The sequence below is a fragment of the Globicephala melas genome, chromosome X (genome assembly GCF_963455315.2).
Source record: "Globicephala melas chromosome X, mGloMel1.2, whole genome shotgun sequence".
NCBI lineage: Eukaryota > Metazoa > Chordata > Mammalia > Artiodactyla > Delphinidae > Globicephala > Globicephala melas.
This window is the reverse complement of record NC_083335.1, coordinates 114054402-114075578: the sequence shown is the minus strand read 5'-3', so window position 1 is coordinate 114075578 and position 21177 is coordinate 114054402. Positions and strand designations below refer to the sequence as shown.

General features: G+C 44.2%; 2 protein-coding genes across 5 annotated transcripts in view; one reads left to right on the top strand and one right to left on the bottom strand.

Moving 5' to 3' along the window:
• Positions 1-1390: 1390 nt before the first annotated feature.
• Positions 1391-14553, bottom strand: TRAPPC2 (trafficking protein particle complex subunit 2). Its single transcript, XM_060292575.2, has 5 exons — positions 14395-14553; positions 7013-7124; positions 4310-4453; positions 3795-3881; positions 1391-2547 (listed from the first exon to the last, which is right to left on the bottom strand). Exons 2-5 carry the CDS (start codon positions 7103-7105, stop codon positions 2449-2451), a joined length of 423 nt encoding a protein of 140 aa, XP_060148558.1. The 5' UTR covers positions 7106-7124; positions 14395-14553; the 3' UTR covers positions 1391-2448.
• OFD1 (OFD1 centriole and centriolar satellite protein) overlaps positions 14525-21177 on the top strand; it is a 63611-nt gene continuing 56958 nt past the window's right edge. The window contains exons 1-3 of one of the 4 annotated variants that reach the window (XM_030848140.2): positions 14525-14628; positions 15096-15194; positions 19390-19590. In XM_030848140.2, the coding sequence (XP_030704000.1) occupies positions 15102-15194; positions 19390-19590 (294 nt within the window). In that variant the 5' untranslated portion in view covers positions 14525-14628; positions 15096-15101. Of the gene's footprint in view, positions 14945-15011; positions 15195-19389; positions 19591-21177 lie in introns of those variants that run through there. The other 3 variants (XM_030848138.3, XM_030848139.3, XM_060292574.1) reach the window with 3 other exon arrangements.

Below are 21177 nucleotides of genomic sequence, written 5' to 3'. Positions count from 1 at the left end.
AAAAGAGGATCTTTGTAGTCAGTGGATTCTGAGAAGTTACCACCGTGGACTGTCAACCAGGAAGTGCTGTCGTGACCATAAAATGAAAGGACACGGGTGTAGCAGGGTGGAGGAGAGACCAAAGGTCTCTACATACATGGAGAACGTGGGCACCACCAAAGCATCCTAGGCAATGGAAGAGGACCAAACCCGATTTGTGCATTCTATTTGGATCACTTCGGGAGTGCTAACGTAGATTACAGGTTTAATACTGACTTGCGTGTGCTCAGTGGAGCCTGATGCCCTGGGTGCTACTGATGTCCCCCAGTTGGTCTTGTGTTCCAGAGCTTTAAGTGACGGTCACCTACTACCAGATCTGAGTTTTGCCGGCTCTTTTGCCGTTTTTTTGTTTTGTTTTGTTTTGTTTTTTGCGGTACGCGGGCCTCCCACTGTTGGGGCCTCTCCCGTTGCGGAGCACAGGCTCCGGACGCGCAGGCCCAGTGGCCATGGCTCACGGGCCCAGCCGCTCCGCGGCATGTGGGATCTTCCCGGACCGGGGCACGAACCCATGTCCCCTGCATCGGCAGGCGGACTCTCAACCACTGCGCCACCAGGGAAGCCCTTCTTTTGCTTTTTTAATGGTCAGCGCCTGGTTTTCCCCTTGTACCAGCCCTGGTTCCATCCTTTGGGCTGTCCTATCCGTGTGCCCACAGGCTTTCCCAGCACGGCCCTCCTTTGAGGTCCTACCCACTCCTACGCTCATCACTGAATCTGCCTTCATGCTCCTTCAGAGGCAGTCATACGTGAAATCTGACACTTAACTACACTGATCTACTCCCATGGGGCCTGTGTTATTCGTTCCCATCTCACCATCACAAGCCTGGTGCCAAGGCTGTTTGCAGGGCACTGCTGTTGTGTGGCTGAGCTGGGATCCAAACCATCTGCATGCTACAGCCTCCTGAAGCACCACGCCACTACTCCTCACTGGAGCATTGCCACCCTCTGCACTACATGCTCATTGAGGGCAGAGCAAACTGTATACAGTAAGTACATGTGTGGGTCTCTCCAATTAGAATGGCGGACATCACTCCTGGATTTCTAGCTGAGTATCTCTTATTCTGCTCCGGCACCTAAGTTTGAGGCGATTTGAATCCTGTAAAATGAGTTGCAATATATGTTAATATGCAGACTTTCATTAGGGGAAACAGGACTAAAATGGTAGTAGTAGTGGTGGGGTGAGTAGCACTTAAAAAATTCAATATTGGGACTCCCCTGGCGGTCCAGTGGTTAGGGCTCGGCGTTTTCACTGCCCGGGCCCGTGTTTGATCCCTGGTCAGGGAACTAAGATCCTGCAAGCCGCGCGGGGTGGCCAAAAAAAAAAGAATAAAAAAAATCGATATTAAACTTTCATAATCTTGGACAAACATCTTTATTTAGGAAATCAAATAAATATGGTAAAAAATTATGCTAGCAACTTCACGCAAAGATACAGGACCAAACTTAGAATTACTTGCTCAGGTTATTCAGAATGGAACAAAATTCTTCAGGTGCTCACTATTAGCACAGAAAATAACGCGGTTATATTACTTGCTTTTCAATGGACATTTACTGGTTTACTGTAAGATCCCACGCTCTTACAGTACAAAAGAGAGGCCACTCCTGCCCCCTCCGGTATACAGCCTAAGTGGCCAAGATGGCCAAGAGCGCAAGTGTTAATGTGATGCAAGCTTTTCTTTGTTTACAATTCTAAAACTGCCTTACAGCTGTTTACTAGTACAGCTATCAACGGGTTCACTTAATCTTTAGTTTACTGTCTGAGGGAAAGGAAACATAAGAACATAACCTGTCACTTTGGTCCTAGCCTCCCACTTGACAAACATGGATCCAGGATTCTAGGATTACAGCAGGATCACTGTTCCCAGTCTCCGACAGGGGCAGACCTGTGGCACTTGGCACTGCAAAGCTGTCTGCTCTGGCTTCTTGGCTTCTTAGTGTACATATACTACTTCTGTGTATACTACCTATACCTTTTCATAACATCTCTAGATGTATAGATGAACCCATGTATGTGCTATCAACTTCATTCCCTACTGCAGAAGCTTTTGGGTTTAAATCTGCCTCTACCAAATCTTGACCATGACATTCGGTTCAGGATTGTTACAACAAGATCAAGCTAACTGAATAAGGAAAGTCAAAAGCTTATTCTCAATTTTTAAAATAAAAATACTTCAAGCTTACTGATAAAGAGCTCTTCATAAATAACACTGTTCACAAGCAAATAACAATCTGTTGATAATCATAAGAAACTGAATATGCTATTTTTAAATATAAAAGCAATTTCATTAGGTTTAGATAAATTGAGACTACAACTAAAATTTTTCCATGCTGTTTAATCAAGTTACTTACAATGTACACATTCCTGAGTACACCCCATTGTAGTGACACTGTTTACTTCTGAATTTTTTGCATTCAGCTTAAAAGGTGTTTCTTCCCAAGAAACTGAACTTTTCTGTCAAATGCGCTTGATCGAATAGGAGAATTGGGTTCATAAAATGGATTCATTGCAAACTAGAAGAGAAGAAAGTATTAAGGTGAGCTTGTCAAAGTAAAAAGGCTGACATCATTAAGTCTCTAAAAGGAAAATCTTTTAAAGTTTTAAATTAAGTCATTAAAGACATTCAAAGCAAAAGTCTGAAGACCACATTTTTAAGTTTTAATGAAGATGTTCCACTGTTAAATATTAACAGCCCCTTAAGGAAATTTCTGTCTTGGTGTTTAAGGGAAGTACCTGTGGCAAAACCCATGGTGGCACGTATGGTAAGTGCTGCCTGTGTGAGCAAAACCAACTCCCGGGATCCACCGTGTGTGTGAAATACAACTAGATTCAACGTTCATTATCAAGATGTGGATTCATCCGGTAGGCCCTTTGGCTATATGAAACACACTAAAAATCTGATATGCTCAGAGTGGAGGAAGAGTTATACCACACTGCTTTTAAAAGTTACTCTTGTGCGGTAGTTTTTAACAATCAGGTTTTTAATACTCTCCTTTAACACAAGGTAAGCGATCAGTTTCTCAGATAATGTAATGAGTATATCATAATATGTGTGAGGGAAAATTAGTACTGGATGGAATCACAAATGAGGAAAGGAGTTACCAACTTTTACACCTTAATCACTTGATGTTGTCCATCTTGATAAGATGGCTAAATATTCTTATTTGGTACTTCTGACTAGGAATATTGATTGTTAACTGTGCTGATATGCAAAAAATCTTGTCCAAATAGAGAATGTTTAAATTATTAAGAATATACTGTCAGCACTGCAGTTTAACCACTCATATCTTATTACTATTTCATTTTTTCCAAATGAGTATCAAGAAACGCGTGTGGCCCCTTTCTCCTTGAGTGACTTTGATAATACATGAATCACTTCCTGTTTATGATCTACATTCATTGCACTGTAACTTGTTAAGTAGATGGAAAACATTTTACATTAAAATTATGAAGCAACTTCCCTTATACAGACTGCTTCTGTCTCTCGCTTTAGGGTTCCCTCATAAAATCAACTATATGCACCAAAAGGGGGAGAATGAAACCGATTTAAAAATAACTACAAGTTGTTGTCCTGCATACGTGTTAAGCTGGTGGTAAAGACCTGCCTGGTGAGGGAGCTGTCGGAATGGTCCTGCTGGAGGAGAGCTCTGCTGAGAGGAGAGCTGTGCGGTCTAAGGGGGCTGCCTCAACAGGCCAGTGTCCTGCCAAAGTTGGAATCTCTTTTATAACCAGAGTTTACAAGGTACAGAACATACCATACCTTTATATATAAATCATAGACATCAGTAAAGAAGTTCTTTATCCCGTCTTCTTGCCTGATGTCATGCAGCATAATAAATCTCATATGTGAAATAATTAAGGTATAATCTTTAGAAATGAAAACTGAAAAGCGATCAGTCACAATATTCTTCAAATGAGTCACATGCAGTGTATTTTGCGATGGAAAAGGTGAATCCGTAAACTGGGTTCAAAGTTAGGTTAGTTTTATCTTGAAGAGAACATAATCTTTTTAAGTTAGAAAATAACTACAAAATAAAATCACCATTGATATGGTTCAGATAAACCTTAACTTTATATATGAAACTTGGTTTTAAAATTATCTGTTAAACAAAAGGTGTTCTTTCCCCCTAAAAAAAATAAAAGCCCCGTAAGTGGCAATGTTTACCTAATATTTTGCAGTCCACAGACTCAGAACCTGGCATCTAGGTCCCATGTTGGTCTAGTCTGTTACCCCAACCCTGTGTTAGAGCACTTTATTAAACAGGTAAGGATATGACCCGCAGTGACGAATGCTGAAACAAACCACTCATTGAACTTGTCCACCGTCTTCAAGTACATGTTGTTTGACAGCCACATGTTCTCATCTACGAGGTCGAGAGCCGCGTGAGCTATGAACTGGTTCAGATGGCGGTGATCGTCCTAGGTGGCAGCGAGCAGCACCAGATTAACATTTCCTTACAGCGCCAAGACAGCCAGACTTCACTCTGCAAACACTAGACACAGCTCTCTGGGGTGCGGGGGGAAGCTTTCTGCTTTTACTTCGATTATTGTCATGAGACAGAGGTCTTCAGTGCTTTCACATTATTTTCTATTTTCTAATCTGGTATCGAAAACTCAATAAATAGAAACAGCCAATTAGTAATTGAAATGTGTCCAAGAAACTATATTTTTAAAATTTTGCAAGAAGGAAGTTACCAAGTTCTGTAACCATTTAAGCATGTGAAAAAAGGATATACTACATTAAAAGAAAAAAGTAGATCCTGCTTTTTTGTTTGTTTTTCTCCCCCTCCCCATTCCTCCCCTCCCCTCAGCTCAGATCCTGCTTTCAAGAAGCTCGCATCTTTTTAGAGGAGGAAGACAGGAAAAAAACAAGGTAGGCTGGGGCTAAACAGGTGGTGAGTACAGGCCTCGGGTGGGGCTGGGGGTAGGAGACGGGGCTTCGTGTGCGGTGACACCCGGTGAGCAGTGGAGACAGCCTGGCACAGGCCGTCTTGAGGTACAGGGAGCTCACGTGGCAGGGCACCCGGGAGTGGCAGGCGGCCAGGCTCAGCCCCAGCTGCGTACAGTCCCTTGTGCCGACAGCGCCAGGTGGTCCTGTCAAAGCCGCGGGTGTTCTTTTCATGGACTGTAAAGGCCTAACTGAAGAAGGAGGGGCTGTCCCAGCAAAATGTGCAGAAGGAATTCATAACCTGGAATGCAGTCTCACTCCTGTGGAATTCTTACTTTCAAAATGCATTTTTCAAAGAACACCTCTGTTACAGGTTGAATTTGTGTCCCCTCCCCCAATCCCTATGTTGCAGTCCTAACCCTCGGTACCTTAGAATGTGGCCGTATTTGGAAAGAGGGTCATTGCAGATGTAATTAGTTACCATGAGGTCATGCTACGGTTGAATGGGTCCCTAATACAATGACTGATGTATTTATAAAAGGGGGGGATCTGGAGACAGTCGCACACCCAGGGAGATTGGCATGTGAGGACTGCAGTTCTCCTGCCACAAGCCGAGAACTGCCGGAAGCTGGGAGAAAGGCCTGGAACAGACCTTCCCTAGCGCCTCTGGACGGGCATGGCCCTGCTGACAGCTTGATCTCAGACTCAGGCCTCCCCAACTGAGACAAGACGTTTCTGTTCTAAGGCACACCGTTTCTGGTACTCTGTGACACCGGCCCTGGGAAACGAACATAAATAACTTCCTTGCTGAGGAGGCTGTTCCCGTGACTGGGCGGCCATGTTGCCCTGGAATCCCTCGCGTAGGTAAAGCATGTTTATACTTCACTCACGGCACCGTGACGAAGCTAATTTAATCCTCAGGGAAATGGATGTGTTTTGTCTGGCTCACAGTAGTGTCTTCCTTTACACTGATGATCAATCTTGAGACATTAGAAGAAAACTGTAGAAATGGTTTACGAAGGTAAGCGGTAGCAGGAGAAAGATCAAGTCACGTGACGCTAGTTTTACACGCACTGTTTTGCCTACCGCGAGGCCGCTGGAGTGAGAGAAACTGCCAGTAGCCGTATACCTAGGCTGCAGGGATGCCTCACATTCAAGTTTTAACGAGCAATGTGCTCATGTGAATGTGGGAAAATAATGTAGCAACACCTGCTAGGATAATACCTTGGATTTCTATCATACTTAGTGGCAAGATCTGAATAGTTGAAAAGCGTCTTGCACTGGACATTACACGTCACAACTAATTTCAAACATCAGTTCCTGTCTTAAGGGACTTTCAAGCCTATTTTTGGAGGTTGGGAGAAACATAGCATAACCTGTCGGCAATTTATTTGGAATGTGCACTTGTACAGGGAGATGGAAGGCACCAGCTATGCTCATCCCAAGACTCTATGGCTCTGTTTACTCTCAGTGGCAACATGTTCCTGAAGCTTGTTTTTCGGGAACCACTCTTGACAGCAAGAAGGTTGGGTGGCGTCACGGGAGAGGAGAGCACGAGGGCACCACGCGGCCAGTGGGTGCCACGTGGGGGTCGCCGAAAAAGGCCGCCGTCTCAGGGGCAGTAGAAGGACGTGTAAGTCGGGGTCTCTTTTAACCCTCCTGGGGTAGTGGATCTAGCATGTATGTCCTGCTGAAAAAGGTGATTCACGGGGACAGAAGGGACTTCCCTGGCATTTCAGGGCAGCACCACCTGCTCCTGCAGAGCCACTGCAGGTGAGCTATGTTTCTATGTGCTCAAGGAGCCACCTTCACAGGAGGTGAAAGAGGGAACTGATGACCAGGGAGAGGAGACCCAGGGCATCTGCTAGTGCGTGCTATGTGTGTGCTGAATTAGAGCACGAACAAACAATTCAGAGGATGCTCCTGGCTGGCTTCTATCAACCTGTGGGACTGCAGAGCAAGCCTCATTTGTGCTGGGTTTGTAGTTACCTCATCTGTCCAGATCTCTTGCAGTTCTAAAATCACATCACACCATTATCGTTACAACAACAGAACAATTGTTATGGAATTTGTTAACGTTCCATACGCACTTTGGATTCTGCTTTTCCAGCTGGCAAAAACTCCATTTCAAAAACTGGATTATCATGGTGACCAACAATGACAAAGTAGAAGCTTCCAGACATTGTCTTCAATATATAGCTCCTAGTTAAATGAAAATAACACATATTTTTAGTACTCAATACTGAAAACCAAAAACCAGGAACTGGTTTTTGCCGAACTCCATTTTTTTTTTTTTAACTTAAACCTGAATTGCAGAGGAGGTGGCCCCTAAGCTCGGCATGCTTTCCAGTATGCCACCATAGATACATGGCTTTTGGATGATACAAATTCTTTATCTGTGATATGTCCTGGAGAATCCACTACTACATTTTCATAGGGAAACTGGAAGACCTCTAATATGAAATCATAAGAACAACATTCTCATGATCTGAAAGTGTGGAACATTTAGGGTAAGCTGGCTTAAACTTGGACTAGATCAGTCAGCATTGGCACTAACACCTGGGTGCTGATGAGGAAATAACTGACTTGCCTTAGAAATTTTCAGGAAGGATGCTTCCAAAGAAGCTAAGAACCACTCTAGCGCGTGTCCTTTACAGAAAGGAGAGCTCCTAGAGCGGTCAGCTACAGACTGTGTGGTACTTGTATTCCTACCTGAAGGGTCTATGCTATGAATGTAACTCTGCACATAAAAGAGCCTGTTATATGCCTCTTCAAACACCATTTATGAGAGAGGAAGAAACAGTTTTGTACTCTAGAAGAGATGGAAGAAGTCATAATCCAAAAGGAAGACATTCTGAGTCATTAAGAGGTCTTGGAACGAGGATTAATAGGTTTGCTACAGGAATAAAACAGAGAAAGGGGGGGTGGGGGAGAAATCAGTGATTCTGGGGCATTTAGCACAATCGAAATCTGGATGGATGGACGGACAGATGGGCGGATGCATTTATGTATGCATTTTTCATACAAGATCTTTGGAATCAGACCAAGCTAGGTTCACGTCTAGCTCTAGCGACATGAGCGCAGGCACGTGGAGACGTGGGGCCTAGGAAGGCCCCCTCATGGGGCGGGGATCTGCTTCACTGGGAGCGTACGGTAAGGTGTGTCTGAACCCAGGGCCCATCGAGCCTCACTGGGACTTCCATGCGACGACATCCGAAGACTTCGGAAATGTATTTCCTGATGAGTACAACATTTTGTAGAGGAAATCACGGCACGGCTAGCCCCTTTCACTCTGGAATTGGAAGCCCGTGACTGGAAGAAAAGGAAGATAGGAGACCTGTGGCATGATGAAGTGAGTCAGATTTAAAAGGTTATTTGGGGCAGCGGTTGGCACACTACGGCCTGCAGGCCCTATCTGGCCTGGTCCGTCCTCTTACTACCGTCTAAGGCTGCTCTTGCCCTACAATGGCAGCATGGGGTGGTCGCCACAGAAACCATCTGGCCCTTTACAGAAAGAGGGGAAAGATGAGAAAAAGACCCAAACAGTAAAACTGGACAACAAAGACGGGCAGGAATGATACAAAAACTCTGCAAAACTAGGAGAATTGGCAGTAATTCTCAAGCACAAGTGAGGGGAAGAGGGATGGGAGCCTGAAATTTTAACCAAGTAAACAATGACATCATTCATTCTTGCCGGAATAGGTTTCATAGCTGGAGTTTGCCAAGGGAAGGGCTTACTTTCTTCAGCACAAACATTTAAGCAGCAGCAGGGGAAAAAAAATACTGTAAGGAAGATGCTTCTCCCCCTGCACACATTTAGAAGCAGCAAGAGACAATGTATGTATAAGGAAGATTACCCTCCTCCCCGCCTTCCCCCAAACCCACTCAACCCTATACGGAGACCTGGGTCTGGGAGACAAGCACATCCTAAGAACAGCGTGAGGATAAACAGAAAGGCAACTGCAGGAAATACCGCATAAACGGTCGATCACAAACTGCTCAGCTACGCAGAACCAGAGCTGCCAATCGTGTGATTTCACACACAGCTGAAGAAGGTATGCAGCTCTCGATTCCATTCTGACAAGGAAAAGCTGAAAGGTGTAGTGGAAGAAAAGGAAGCCGCAGGAGAACATAACCGTTTTGTCTCAGGAAGGGAATGTCCACAGTCATTTAATACTTGGGGCTTCTCTGCCTAGGTAGTGAGCAGAGGTGAGACACGCTCTAGAATTCCGTGCTGTCTGATAAGGGAACTTTCCGCGAGGATGGAGATGATCTACACCTGCTCAATTTTTCCATCACCTAAAATAGGGGCCCTTCAAGTGTCTCCAAGGGCTTGAGGTTATGGAGGCAGTCACACAGAGCTTGGCAATAGATTAAACTGGGGAGCTGCGGGACGAATCTAGCATGTTTCCAAAATGTCTGGCTGAGGTGATCAAGCAGAATATCAAGATGATGAACCTATTCACTGAGAACAGAAATAAGAAAGAGAGGAAAGAGGGATGGAAATGAACAGGTCAGTTTTGAACGTGTGGTGGTAGCCAGAATAGCTCCCCCGAGCCCCACCAAGATGTCCACATCCTAATCTCGGAAACCTGTGAATGTTAACGTATTCAATACATGGCAAAGGGCATTAAGGCTGCAGATGGAACTAAGGCTGCTCATCAGCTGATCTTCAGATAGGGCGAGAATCCTGGGCTACTCAGGTGGGCCCAATGTAATTACAAGGGCCTTTAAAAGTGGAAGAGGGCAGGCCCAGAGCATAGTCAGGGGGAAGCGTGGCTGTGGAAGGATCGCCACGGAGCTACAACGTTGCTGGCTTTGAAGATGGAGGAGGGCGTCATGCGCCGAGGAATGCGAGCAGCCTCTAGAAGCTGGAAAGGACAAAGAAACAGATTCTTTTTTTTTTTTTGCGGTACGCGGGCCTCTCACTGTTGCGGCGTCTCCCGTTGCGGAGCACAGGCTCTGGATGCGCAGGCTCAGCGGTCATGGCTCACGGGCCCAGCCGCTCCGCGGCATGTGGGATCCTCCCGGACCGGGGCACGAGCCCACGCCCCCTGCATCGGCAGGAAGACTCTCAACCACTGCGCCACCAGGGAAGCCCAAGAAACAGATTCTTCCCGAGAGCCTCCAGAGGGGATTTCAGCCCAGTGAGACCCATGTTGGACGTGTATGCTACAGAACTGTAAGATGGTAAATTTGTGTCGTTTTAAGCCAGTAAATCTGTGGTAATGTGTTATGGGCACAGTAGGAAACTAACACGTCAAAGTGAAAAAACCTGCAGGTATAAGAAAAAAGGAAATACTCCCGTAAGTGTCAGCAATAAAGGTAGAAGGTGCATTCTATAGAGACTGGGGACAAAATGAGTTTATTTTCCATGGGACGCGGGTTTCAGAGCCCTATGGCAAGCGGGGGGGAGGGCGGGCCATGGTGCATCGAGGAGAAGCCCCTGGGAGCAGTAGGGGGATGAGAGTATGGAAGAGAACAGCGGCTGGGGCTGGGTTTTTCCAGCAAGTATCCCCTACAGCTAACACAGCCTTTCCGCCCCCCTTGCCGAAAGGACCTGTGAGGAGGGGGCCGTCGCTTGGGCAGAGTGTGTGTGGGGCGCGAGGGACGGTGCTGGAATATAGGAGAGGGAATGCAGGAAAGAGAGGCGTTGTGGGGATTAACTCTCCTCAACAAGGACGAGAACCTTCTGAAAGTTCCAGTGCTGAGGCCCTCGGGGCCTGACTGATGAATGCTGTGTCTGGGTTGATGACCAGCACGTTTGTGAGAAGTTGCCATAGTTGTTAAAGTACCAATGAAGAAATCCTCCTTTATAAGGGCAGGACTTGTTGGCTGAAGGGAGGGGAGCCAGGACTCCCATTTGTGGTGAAAACAGCTGTCTGTGGTGGCTAGAGTGTCTTGAGCTGCTTTTGAGAGAGGTAACTAAAGAAATGCAGAAGGAGCTCTGGATTTCCCTGAAAAGACCGTGTACAGGATGTAAGAAGGAGGGCACTAACTAGTAATGAACATAAAAATGGGACCAGAAACCTGTGAGGCTAGCATCAGAAGGGCAAAAGCCCAAAACAAGCTGAAATGTGTGGAAGGCTTTCAGGCTACCACAAGGAAAAGCAAGGGAGAAAGGTCAATTAGTTGAGGCACCTGGTACATAAATAACACGGGACACAGGTGTGCTGAACTTGGGTTTTCTCAAAGAATGATTTCACACGGCAAGTGTGGAAGCAGTTAGGTTAGGCAGGCTGTGAACCCCAAGACATATGTTAAAGAAACAGTTGGGTTGACAGCTGACGGTGTAACTACTGGTCAGTGACGTTTGAGAAATCACAGGAACAGAAAAGAGCCAGTAACTGTCATTCCAACTCTGAGAAACAAAGAGGCTTGCCTCCTGGTCTGAGTACTTCCGAAGAGATTAAAACACCAACAGAAATAGGTATTAAATGCCTGTCGTCAGTCAGACACCATGCTGGGGGCTTTTATGACAAACTAAGTCATTTAATGTGAATCCCTAGACAAAAAGAGTGGGTTACGACTCACTCACTTGTTCTAGGAGAACAAGTTATGTCAGACCTACACTCGCTGTTGAGGAAGGGAAATACGGAGACGGTGAGTCACTTTCTGAAGTCCTGTAGTTATCTACCTAAGAGACCTGTAGCCTGGATGACAGCCTGTGGTACCCCCAGAGCCACAGCAGTGCTGGGGCCCGGGAAGTGCTCGTTCTCTGCTGAAGGAGGGACGGTGCAGGGCTGACTGGAATGTCAAAGTGCTCCACATCAGTCGACAGCATGGGGTCTCTAGGGAGCCTTTGAGGTTGACCTTAACCTAGTCCAGCCCAAGGTTTGCATCAGTAACTGAGATGAAGCCAATTTACCACACCCAAAGATAACAAGTTAAGGGCACCTAATTTATTAGAAGGCTAAAGTTAGGATTCCAAAGATCTCCACGGCTAGGAGAAATAGGTGACGTGAACAGGATGGAATCTAAAAGGATTTGAAATAAAGTCCCGTACTTGGGCTTAAATCAACCGCACGACAATAGGATGCGGGAAACCTAGTATAAGAGCAGCTAGCTCATCTATGAGAACCGGTTTTCATTTATTGCCAGCTAAATCGCAGGTGGCAATCTGATACAGTGGCCGAAAAAGCGAATGCAATTCTAGGCTGCATTAAGAGAAGATGATATCCTCATCACTAATAATACTATCTCTGCGGGACATGCTCAGTTCTGGGAATCACATTTTAAAATCATTAACTCTGAACTGTGTGTGCTGGGAGGAGGGAGGCATCTAGGCTAGGGAATGCTCTGGAAACAAGACAAAAGCTACTGAAGGAACTGAGGATGTTTAAACCGGGGGCGGGGGGAGACGTTTTTTGCGGGGACAGTGGGCTATGGTGCAGTCTTTAAATACGATGCTGTCTAATGGGAAGGGATTTGACTAGGGATGGCAAATGGGTTTTTTCCCATGAGCCCATTCTAATCAACTAGCAGTGAAGGCCAGGAACTGGTGCTGAGAAAGATTCTGAGACTAACGGTGGTCCGGGGGAAAGGCTGCTGTGATCAGTTACCCGCATCTGCTACGGGTTTGGGAGAGGGCAGTGCCTATGGGAGCGCCAAGTATTTGCTAGCTCTGAACTAGACAGACTTACTCCAAACTGTTACAGAGGCCAAGCCTAGGGCTGCTCCTTTGAGGTTACATGGAAAGACATTTGGGTCAATATAATTGAGAACTTTGTAATAATTAAAGAACTATCAGACTGCCTTGTGAAGTGACTCACCACCCCCCCACCCCGATCACTAGAAGTGTGATAAGGGGAAGCTGGAAGACCACTAGTAGTGCCAGAGTGGGAGGATGAACCCAATGAACTTAGAAGGCCCCTCCGAGACAACTCATGGATGCCAGTTCCAAAACCACCCATTTTTACAGCAAACCTCTTTACAGCCTCTATAGGGAAACTTCTGGAAAACTTCCCTATGCTCCCAACAGCAGTGGCTTCACTAGTTCCACAGACCTGGAGCTGGAAGACTAACCTAGTGTGGCACAAGACATGTCCACTGCAATAAGCAGGATGAATACCGTTGATCTCTAATAGGGTTATTTTTCCTATTAATATTAAAAGCAATTCCTCTACCTCACCATAAGTGAGGTTATGCTGGCTTTTGGACATTTAATCTAAATCTATTCAATTTGGGCACCAAAGGTTGGGGGTAAGAGGGTCTTCGGGCACAGATGTTTCTATTTAACAGTACTTGCAACATATTAACATTGTCTTAGAACATTTTTCATCATCTCACTATTTGCTCAAAAGCCTTAATGTTTCTCATCTACAGGGATCAAGTACCAGTATCAAAAATGTATCCCATGTTGCTCTGTAGAGCTTTTCTCAGCCTCATTGCTCTACCTTGGCTACAGTGGACTGGTATACTTTTTTTCTCCCCAACTGATCGTGTCCACTCCAGATTTATTTCTCTCTCCATGCCTGGAATACTCTCCCTGATTCCATGTGTAAACCTCACCCGTCTTTCAAAGCCCACCCAAATTCCTCCTTCTCCAAGTATTTCCGAACACCAACCTACACGCTCTCTACCTCTTATGGAAGCCCTGTCACTCTTGATGCCTCTTAAATTCTCTAAGTCTTTCACCGCCAGGGGTGAAAATTCATTGTACTCATCAGTGCTGTTCACAAAACCATCACTGGCCCAATTTTGTCCTCATGGGGCTTAGATACCTTATACCCACAGCATGGGACTCTGGAGCCAGGCCAGATGCCTCACTGCTCTTGAAAGGGTCCTGATTTTTTTTATTAACTTTTCAGAGATGTGCCCACTCATGTCCATCTCCAACCACTTTTTCTAAAATCTTTACCCAGTCTACAATGCATCTTAGCTCTTAGTCAATTCTCTGGCTGTAATGTTTTCATTATTGCTTCTCGAGAGACTGGTTCCTTTCCTTTCTAATTAGATTTAAGTATATGGGGGACCCGGCTCACCTATCTTCACAGCACGTACAACGATGGGTACTCAAAGTTTACCTCACTGGTTTTCAACCACGGGTAATTTTGCCTCCCAGAGTACACATGGCAGTGTCCGGAGACATTCACGGTTCTCCGAACCGGGGGCAGGGGAGTGCAGGTGCTACTGGCATCTATTGGGTAGAAACCAGGGATGCTTGCTCAACATCCTGCAGTACACAGGACAGCCCCACAACGGAGCATTTTCCGGCTCCAAACGGCAATAATGCCGCGGTCAAAAACCCGGGGTGAGCTGAATGACCCAGTGAAAGGTACAAGAAGCAAAGCCCCCGAGCAGGTGGACGTTTGCAGGTTGAATCGCGCTGTGGACTGGCCCGGTGGGTTGTGAAGAGCTCAGCCGGCCCCGGGGCAGAGGGGAGAGACAGGGCCAACACTCGCATCCCGTGGGGCCGCGGACATCCCCCAGAGTCCCGGAGCGCCAGCCCCCCACTCGCTCCATTCCCTACCTGCGGCGAGACGCCGGGAACGGAAACGCCCAGTCAGTTCCCGCGGCCGAGACCCGCGTTCCGCAGCTTCCGTAGGGACTCCTCAAGCAGCCCTCGCGAGACTCTGCCGTTGCGCTCTCGCGATAGTGGGCAGAGCTTCCAGTCGCAGCGCGGCGGCGCAGCTCCGGGCTTGCGCTGTAATGCTCCAGAGTAGGGCGGCTGGGCTCGGAGGACCTCGGGGAGGGGTGGACTCAGGTCAGAGCGGTTCGAACTCCGGCTAGTGCCGCGCCTTCTCTGGCCTTCTGTCTCCTGTCTCAGCCTTCCAGGCGCCAGTGAGAGTTCCGCGTGGGCCACAACCACGCCCACCTGTCAGAACCGCGGAGAAAGGAAGTGCGTGTCTCTGCCTGAGTTCTTAGTTCGGAGTTCTGCTTGTTCCTCCCGTTTTTCTGGAACAGCGGCAGGGCTCTCCGGCCAGGGATTCCCTTAGGCCTGGGCTTGCACCCCGGTCTCGGGGTCCAACTCCGGGCACAGTGGGGAGGGCTCGAGAGGAAGCTGACACCTGATATCTCAGGTAGATACATCTGCCCCCTCCTCGGGGCGGGCGGAAGTGAATCCTTTGTTTCCGTTAAACCGCCTTTGGCTTCCTTGGAGGCCACCGATCCGTCTTCAGAAATTCACGTCCCTCTGCCCGCCAGCTAACCCGTAACCGTTTTATCTTCTAGTCCACCATGCTCCCCAAATCTGACGTGTTGAGTCAAGATGAACTGCGCAAAAAGCTGTACCAGACGTTTAAGGATCGGGGTATACTGGACTCACTGAAGGTATCACTTTTAGGCATATCTCTTACATAAATTTTACAAGGGTAACCTGTAACAGGTAGTCCACATGTAAAGACATCCATGTCTTGGGTTTTAAAAATAGCATGATACACAGATTGTATTGGTGAATTACACTGCTCTGTTCCTGTGTAATTGTTAAATCGTAAAACAAACACATTTTAGTAAGGTTAGTAAGTGGTTTTGTAATACTCATATTTGAACAGAGGATATTGTCACCATATAGAAAACATTAAGGGACTGCTTACTGTAGGAAAGTTGGGGGAATGAGGAATTTCTTCTTTAAAAAATATTGAAATGTATAAATACTTGAGCAGCAAATATTTCTTAGTACACTTTCATGTATGAATTAACAGCAAGGAGTAGGATTAGCTGAAATGTGTTTTCATTACTGTATACATTTCAAAAGACCATTTTACACTTAAAATGGGAAAATTAAGGACTTTTTTTCTTGTCTCCTCCATTGTTTTTGTAACTTAAAAATACTTCAGACTCATCCGAAAAATACTTCAGACTCATCTGAAATATAGAAAAGCATACAAGAGAAGTCATCTCTAATACAAGTACTAATTGGCATAATGTTGTGTGTATTTGTGTATCCTCTTTAGTATTATATGGTGAGCATTTTCCTGTGTCCTTAAATGTGTCTTGAAATCCTCATTTTCATTGGCACCAGGCTCATCTTTGGATCTTTGGACATATGGGTAATTTATGCAGCATTCCCCTGTTATTGAACATTTAGGTTATACCCAGGTTTACACATTCCTTCAATTGCATCTCTCACTTTTTGCCTAGGATAGATGAAGTGGTATTAATGAATCAAAGGGCGTGAACATTTGTAAGGTTCTTGGTGTACACGTCTTGTTTTAGAAAGGTTGTAATACAACTGACCCTTGAACAACACGGGTTTGAACTGCTCAGGTCCACTTATTTGTGGACTTTTTTCAATAAATACCTAGTATAATACTACACTGTCTGTGGTTGGTTGAATCTGCTGATGCAAAACTGGCGATATGGAGGGAGCTCCTAACCCCCGGTGGTTCGAGGGTCAACTTCAGTTTATATTCCACCAGCAGTTTGAGAATGCACGTCTCTCTCCAGTAGTATGATCGTGACGTGTTTTAAACCAATCTAAGACTGAGAAACTCTATTTTAACATCCTTTCTTTTATCAGTGAGGTTGCATATATTTTCTGGCCATTTGTATGCTTTCCATGGATTGGTGCTTCATGTTCCCCTTGTCCGTTTTTTTCCCCTAGGGTGCTAGTGTTTTCTTATTGATACAAGTCCTTTTAATGGAAACTTAATCTTTTTTTCTATTTTTGTGACAATACTATCTGTCTTCAATTTTAATTTGGCTCTAAAAATACTGAAGTTACATTTTTATGTGGTCAGGTCTATTGTTTACTTTTTTTGTGCTGATTATTCTCAGTCATTTTCCACTGGCAATGAATATTCACTTTTTTTAAGTTTTTAAAAAGGCTGTTTTTTTTTTTTTTTTTACAGTTAATTCCTTAACCCACCTGAAATTAATTGTACATCACGCATTAGTCCACTTTCTTAGGCGGAATGGTTCTTGCCTCTGGGCATGGTGTTTGTTCTCTTACTGTCCTTTGGGTTTGGTTTGGTAGGGTTTTACTTCATGTCTATAGTCCAGTTGATAATGACCTATCATTATCCATTTGGAGCTATTCTTGTTAGGCTTTGGTATCAGGATTATTGCTAGCCTTGTTCATTTTACAGCTGCAGCCTATCCTAAGGAGAAATACTGTTTCTTGTTTGCAGCTGGCCATTCCGTTTGTTATTCTAGCGTGATCAATGGCAGGGGGGATTTTGGCAGGGGAGATTTTTACTTTCTCAGTCTGAACTAATTTACTTTGTCAGTTTAATGACCTGAGTGAGTTCTAATTTTTACAGTTGAAGTTTTGAGTGGCCTAATTCACTTTCTCTTTGGGTGTTTGGAAAGAATTTGTATTTATGATTAAGTACAGAGTCATATGGGTATCTGGTAAATGAAGTTTATGAAAAATCTTCTTTTTCCTTATTTTGAGTCTACTCTGTCAATTGCTGAGAGATGTGCTGAGGGTTCTGGGTCCCTAAGTCTTGTCTCTCCTACTTCCCCTTCCCCCACAATAATTGGCCTTCTTTCTTTCTTTCTCTTTTTCTTTTTTTTTTGAGCAGAGAAAGGTTTATTGCAGGGCCAAGCAAGGAAAACAGGTGGCTCATGCTCAAACCCGAACTCCCCTATGGTTTTTTGGGGAGAGGTTTTCATAGGCACAATTTGGGGTGAGGGCTCTGTCCTTATTTCTGTCTTAGGGACGTTGCAAGCTTTAATTCTGAATAGATTTCCCTCTTGGCACTGGCTGCTGGAAAGCCCCCGGCCAGTTTTTGGATTCCTTCCAGCAAGTGCTAGATGGCATGCTTTTTGGGCGTGTCAAGATGGAAATTCATCTGTAATGTCATTCCACTGTTTGCTACTCTTCCTTTTACCCTGCTTAAATCCCTCATTTAGTTCTTAGCCATTTCAATACTTGTTTGCAAGACACCCTAAATCCTTTTGTTAATTAAGATGAATCTAAGTATATTTCTTCATTACTATGTTACAAATTTAATTAAACCACTAAAGTTTACTGGTGGAGGAGGCTTTAGTTTTCTCTTTTCAGTTACTTAACTGTATCAGATGAGGCGAAGCATATATATTCTGTTTAGTGTAAATGTGTTTTTTTACTATAGGATTTTATTTTATTTTTATTTTTGAATTTTTGAATCTTAGTTTTTTATACAGCAGGTTCTTATTAGTCATCTGTTTTATCCATATTAGTGTATCCATGTCAATCCCAATCTCCCAGTTCATCCCACCACCACCCCACCCCCTGCCACTTTCCCCCCTTGGTGTCCATATGTTTTTTCTCTACATCTGTGTCTATTTCTGCCCTGCAAACCAGTTCATCTGTATCATTTTTCTAGGTTCCACATATATGCGTTAATATACGATATTTGTTTTTCTCTTTCTGACTTGCTTCACTCTGTATGACAGTCTCTAGATACATCCACGTCTCTACAGATGACCCAGTTTCGTTCCTTTTTATGACTGAGTAATATTCCATTGTATATATGTGCCACATCTTCTTTATCCTTTCATCTGTTGATGGGCATTTAGGTTGCTTCCATGACCTGGCTATTGTAAATAGTGCTGCAGTGAACATTGGGGTGCATGTGTCTTTTTTGAATTATGGTTTTCTCTGGGTATATGCCCAGTACTATAGGATTTTAGATACACATATAAGTTCTGTTCTGTACTGCTAATATAGAACTATATATAGAACTAATATATTTTCTTTAGCTAAAGGATAGAAGAAAGAGATGTAACGAGAACTTCATTTGTTTCTTGTTTGTATTCTATTAATAACAATTCCTTAGATGTTATTTACTGCTGAACCCCATGAATCTAGGCAGTGTACTCTTAAGCTCCGCCCAATTGTATGTTTCAGATTATGTGCAAAATAAATTAGAACAAATATCCAGCAGTCTGATTAGGGGATTTTTTTTAAAAACCAAAATGAATAATAACAGTGGTATTGTAACTTTGAGAAAATTAGCCACCTTGAGCCTAAATTCCTCATTTATAAAATAGGGGAAAATTATTATATTTCATAACATATAGAATTGTAAGTAGTCCACGTGAAAGTGAATCTTAATAAGCCTTTTTTGGGTTTACTGATTTTTCTCTTGTGTATACTATTTCCCTTTTGGGAACCTAATTTTATTTTGATCAATATACTTGAATATATTTAACCCAGTATTATTTTCGTATCCTCCAACAATTTGCAGAGAGGTGAGGAAGTAGCAGAGTTTTCTCCTGTATTTGGTACCCCAGTGAAAAGTTGCTGAACTGGGCTCGTAGGGAAGTGAAGTTAGTCTCACCATGTTCCGGCTCACCACCAGCTCACTAGGAAGCTGGTGAAAGCAAGCTACTCTTTCTAGAACCCACTGGGCTGCTTGTCTCACAGGGTAAGACAGAGTGTCCAGGGGAAGGTTCCTAACTTGTGGCCATGGATTTAGAACCATTCTGGAAACTAAAGGAAGGATTCTAATTCATGTGACAAGTCTGTGTCCCGCCAGTGGAAAAAATCCTGCTGAAAATTTTTTTCCCCTCTTGTTTCATTTTGTATTTGATCTAGACGCAACTCCGAAACCAGCTAATTCACGAACTGATGCACCCTGTACTGAGTGGCGAAGTGCAGTCCCTGTCCATCTCAGTGGAAGGGAGCTCCCTCTTAATAGGAGCTTCCAACTCTCTAGTGGCAGATCACTTACAGAGATGTGGCTATGAATGTTCACTTTCTGTCTTCTTTCCCGAAAGTGGTTTGGCAAAAGAAAAGGTAACATCTTTGCTTTTCTCTGAATTTTCTGTTAACAGCTTCTCCCTCAGATAATAGCTAAGTGCTCCTTGGCTAGCTGGGTCCCTTTCTTGTTTATCTTTGAAATTACATCATGTGTTTGTTATAATGTGACCAAGGAGTATGAAATCTGACATTGTTACCAATTCCTTGGTATCTTAATTTGTCTTTATAAAATTGTAATGTTTTGGAGCTAGAAGTGATCTGACACTCCATGTAGTCTGAGGACACAAAACTGCCATTTGTGTTGAATGTCTGTTGTGAGGCTGGCACTGCTGGTCACTCTGCAGGTGGTACATGTATTACAGATGAGGATCCAGAGTCTGGAGAGGTGGGGTGATTTGCTCAAGGTCACATGATTTGGAAGTGGCAATGCAGGGCAGTAAATCTAGATCTACAGTGTGCCGTCTTCAGTATGCTACAGTCTCTTCAGATATTTGTCGTCTTTGTGATGACATAAGAGAAGTGAGGGATAAGTAACTTTTGAACACCTGTGGAGTTCTTAAATATTAGAACACCTTTTACCACTTTCCTAATTATTGTAACTATCTTTCCACCAACCACTGAACATACTAGTCACACTTGGTTATTTTAAAGGCAGATACAGCAAACTTTCCCTATTTTTTTTAATAGACGTAATTTTTTAGAGCAGTTTCGGTTCACAGCGAAAATGTGCAGAAAGGGAGATTGCCCATCTGCTCCCTAATCCCACATGGGCAGGCCTCCCCTGCTCTCAACATTTTTTTTTTTTTTTTTTTTTTGCGGTACACAGGCCTCTCACTGTTGTGGCCTCTCCCGTTGCAGAGCACAGGCTCTGGACGCGCAGGCTCAACGGCCGTGGCTCACGGGCCCAGCCGCTCAGTGGCATGTGGGATCTTCCCAGACTGGGGCACGAACCCGTGTCCCCTGCATCGGCAGGCAGACTCTCAACCACTGCGCCACCAGGGAAGCCCAACATTTTTTACTCTACATTTTTACGTTCAGTGAACCTACATTGGCACATCATTATCACCTGAAGTCCATAGTTTACATTAGGGTTGAGTCTTGGGGTTGTGCCTATGTTTTTACTCTTTATCTTGGCCATAATTGTCCAGAAGTGTGGTATTCAGCTGTTTTAAGAGAACAGCAGTGTTATTATTGGAAAAACTTAAAATTTAAATATGCTGTATTTATTCATTAACAATCAGATTTTACCAGCATTAGGAATTCTTTGTTGATCCTTCTAACTTTCTAATTACATTTCACAATTTTGCTTCTAGAATGAATAATGTGTCAATTATATTGTTATAGCAGTGATTATCTAGTTCCCACACTTAAAGGTTTCTATACGCTAAAATACTGTGCAGAATATTCTTTAATGGAAAACTAATTGTAGATGGTATCAATGTTCTCAGAGTAGACACAGCATGTATTTCTATAGTATGTATTGTTTACTAAGAATACTCAAACTCTTTGACCACATGTATATGTAAAATAGTTTTAAACATTTTGTAGTTGTAAAGATAGTACAAACTTAGTTTATTTACATTTTGAAGCAATAGTAATTTAAAAATGTCATTGCAATTGAAA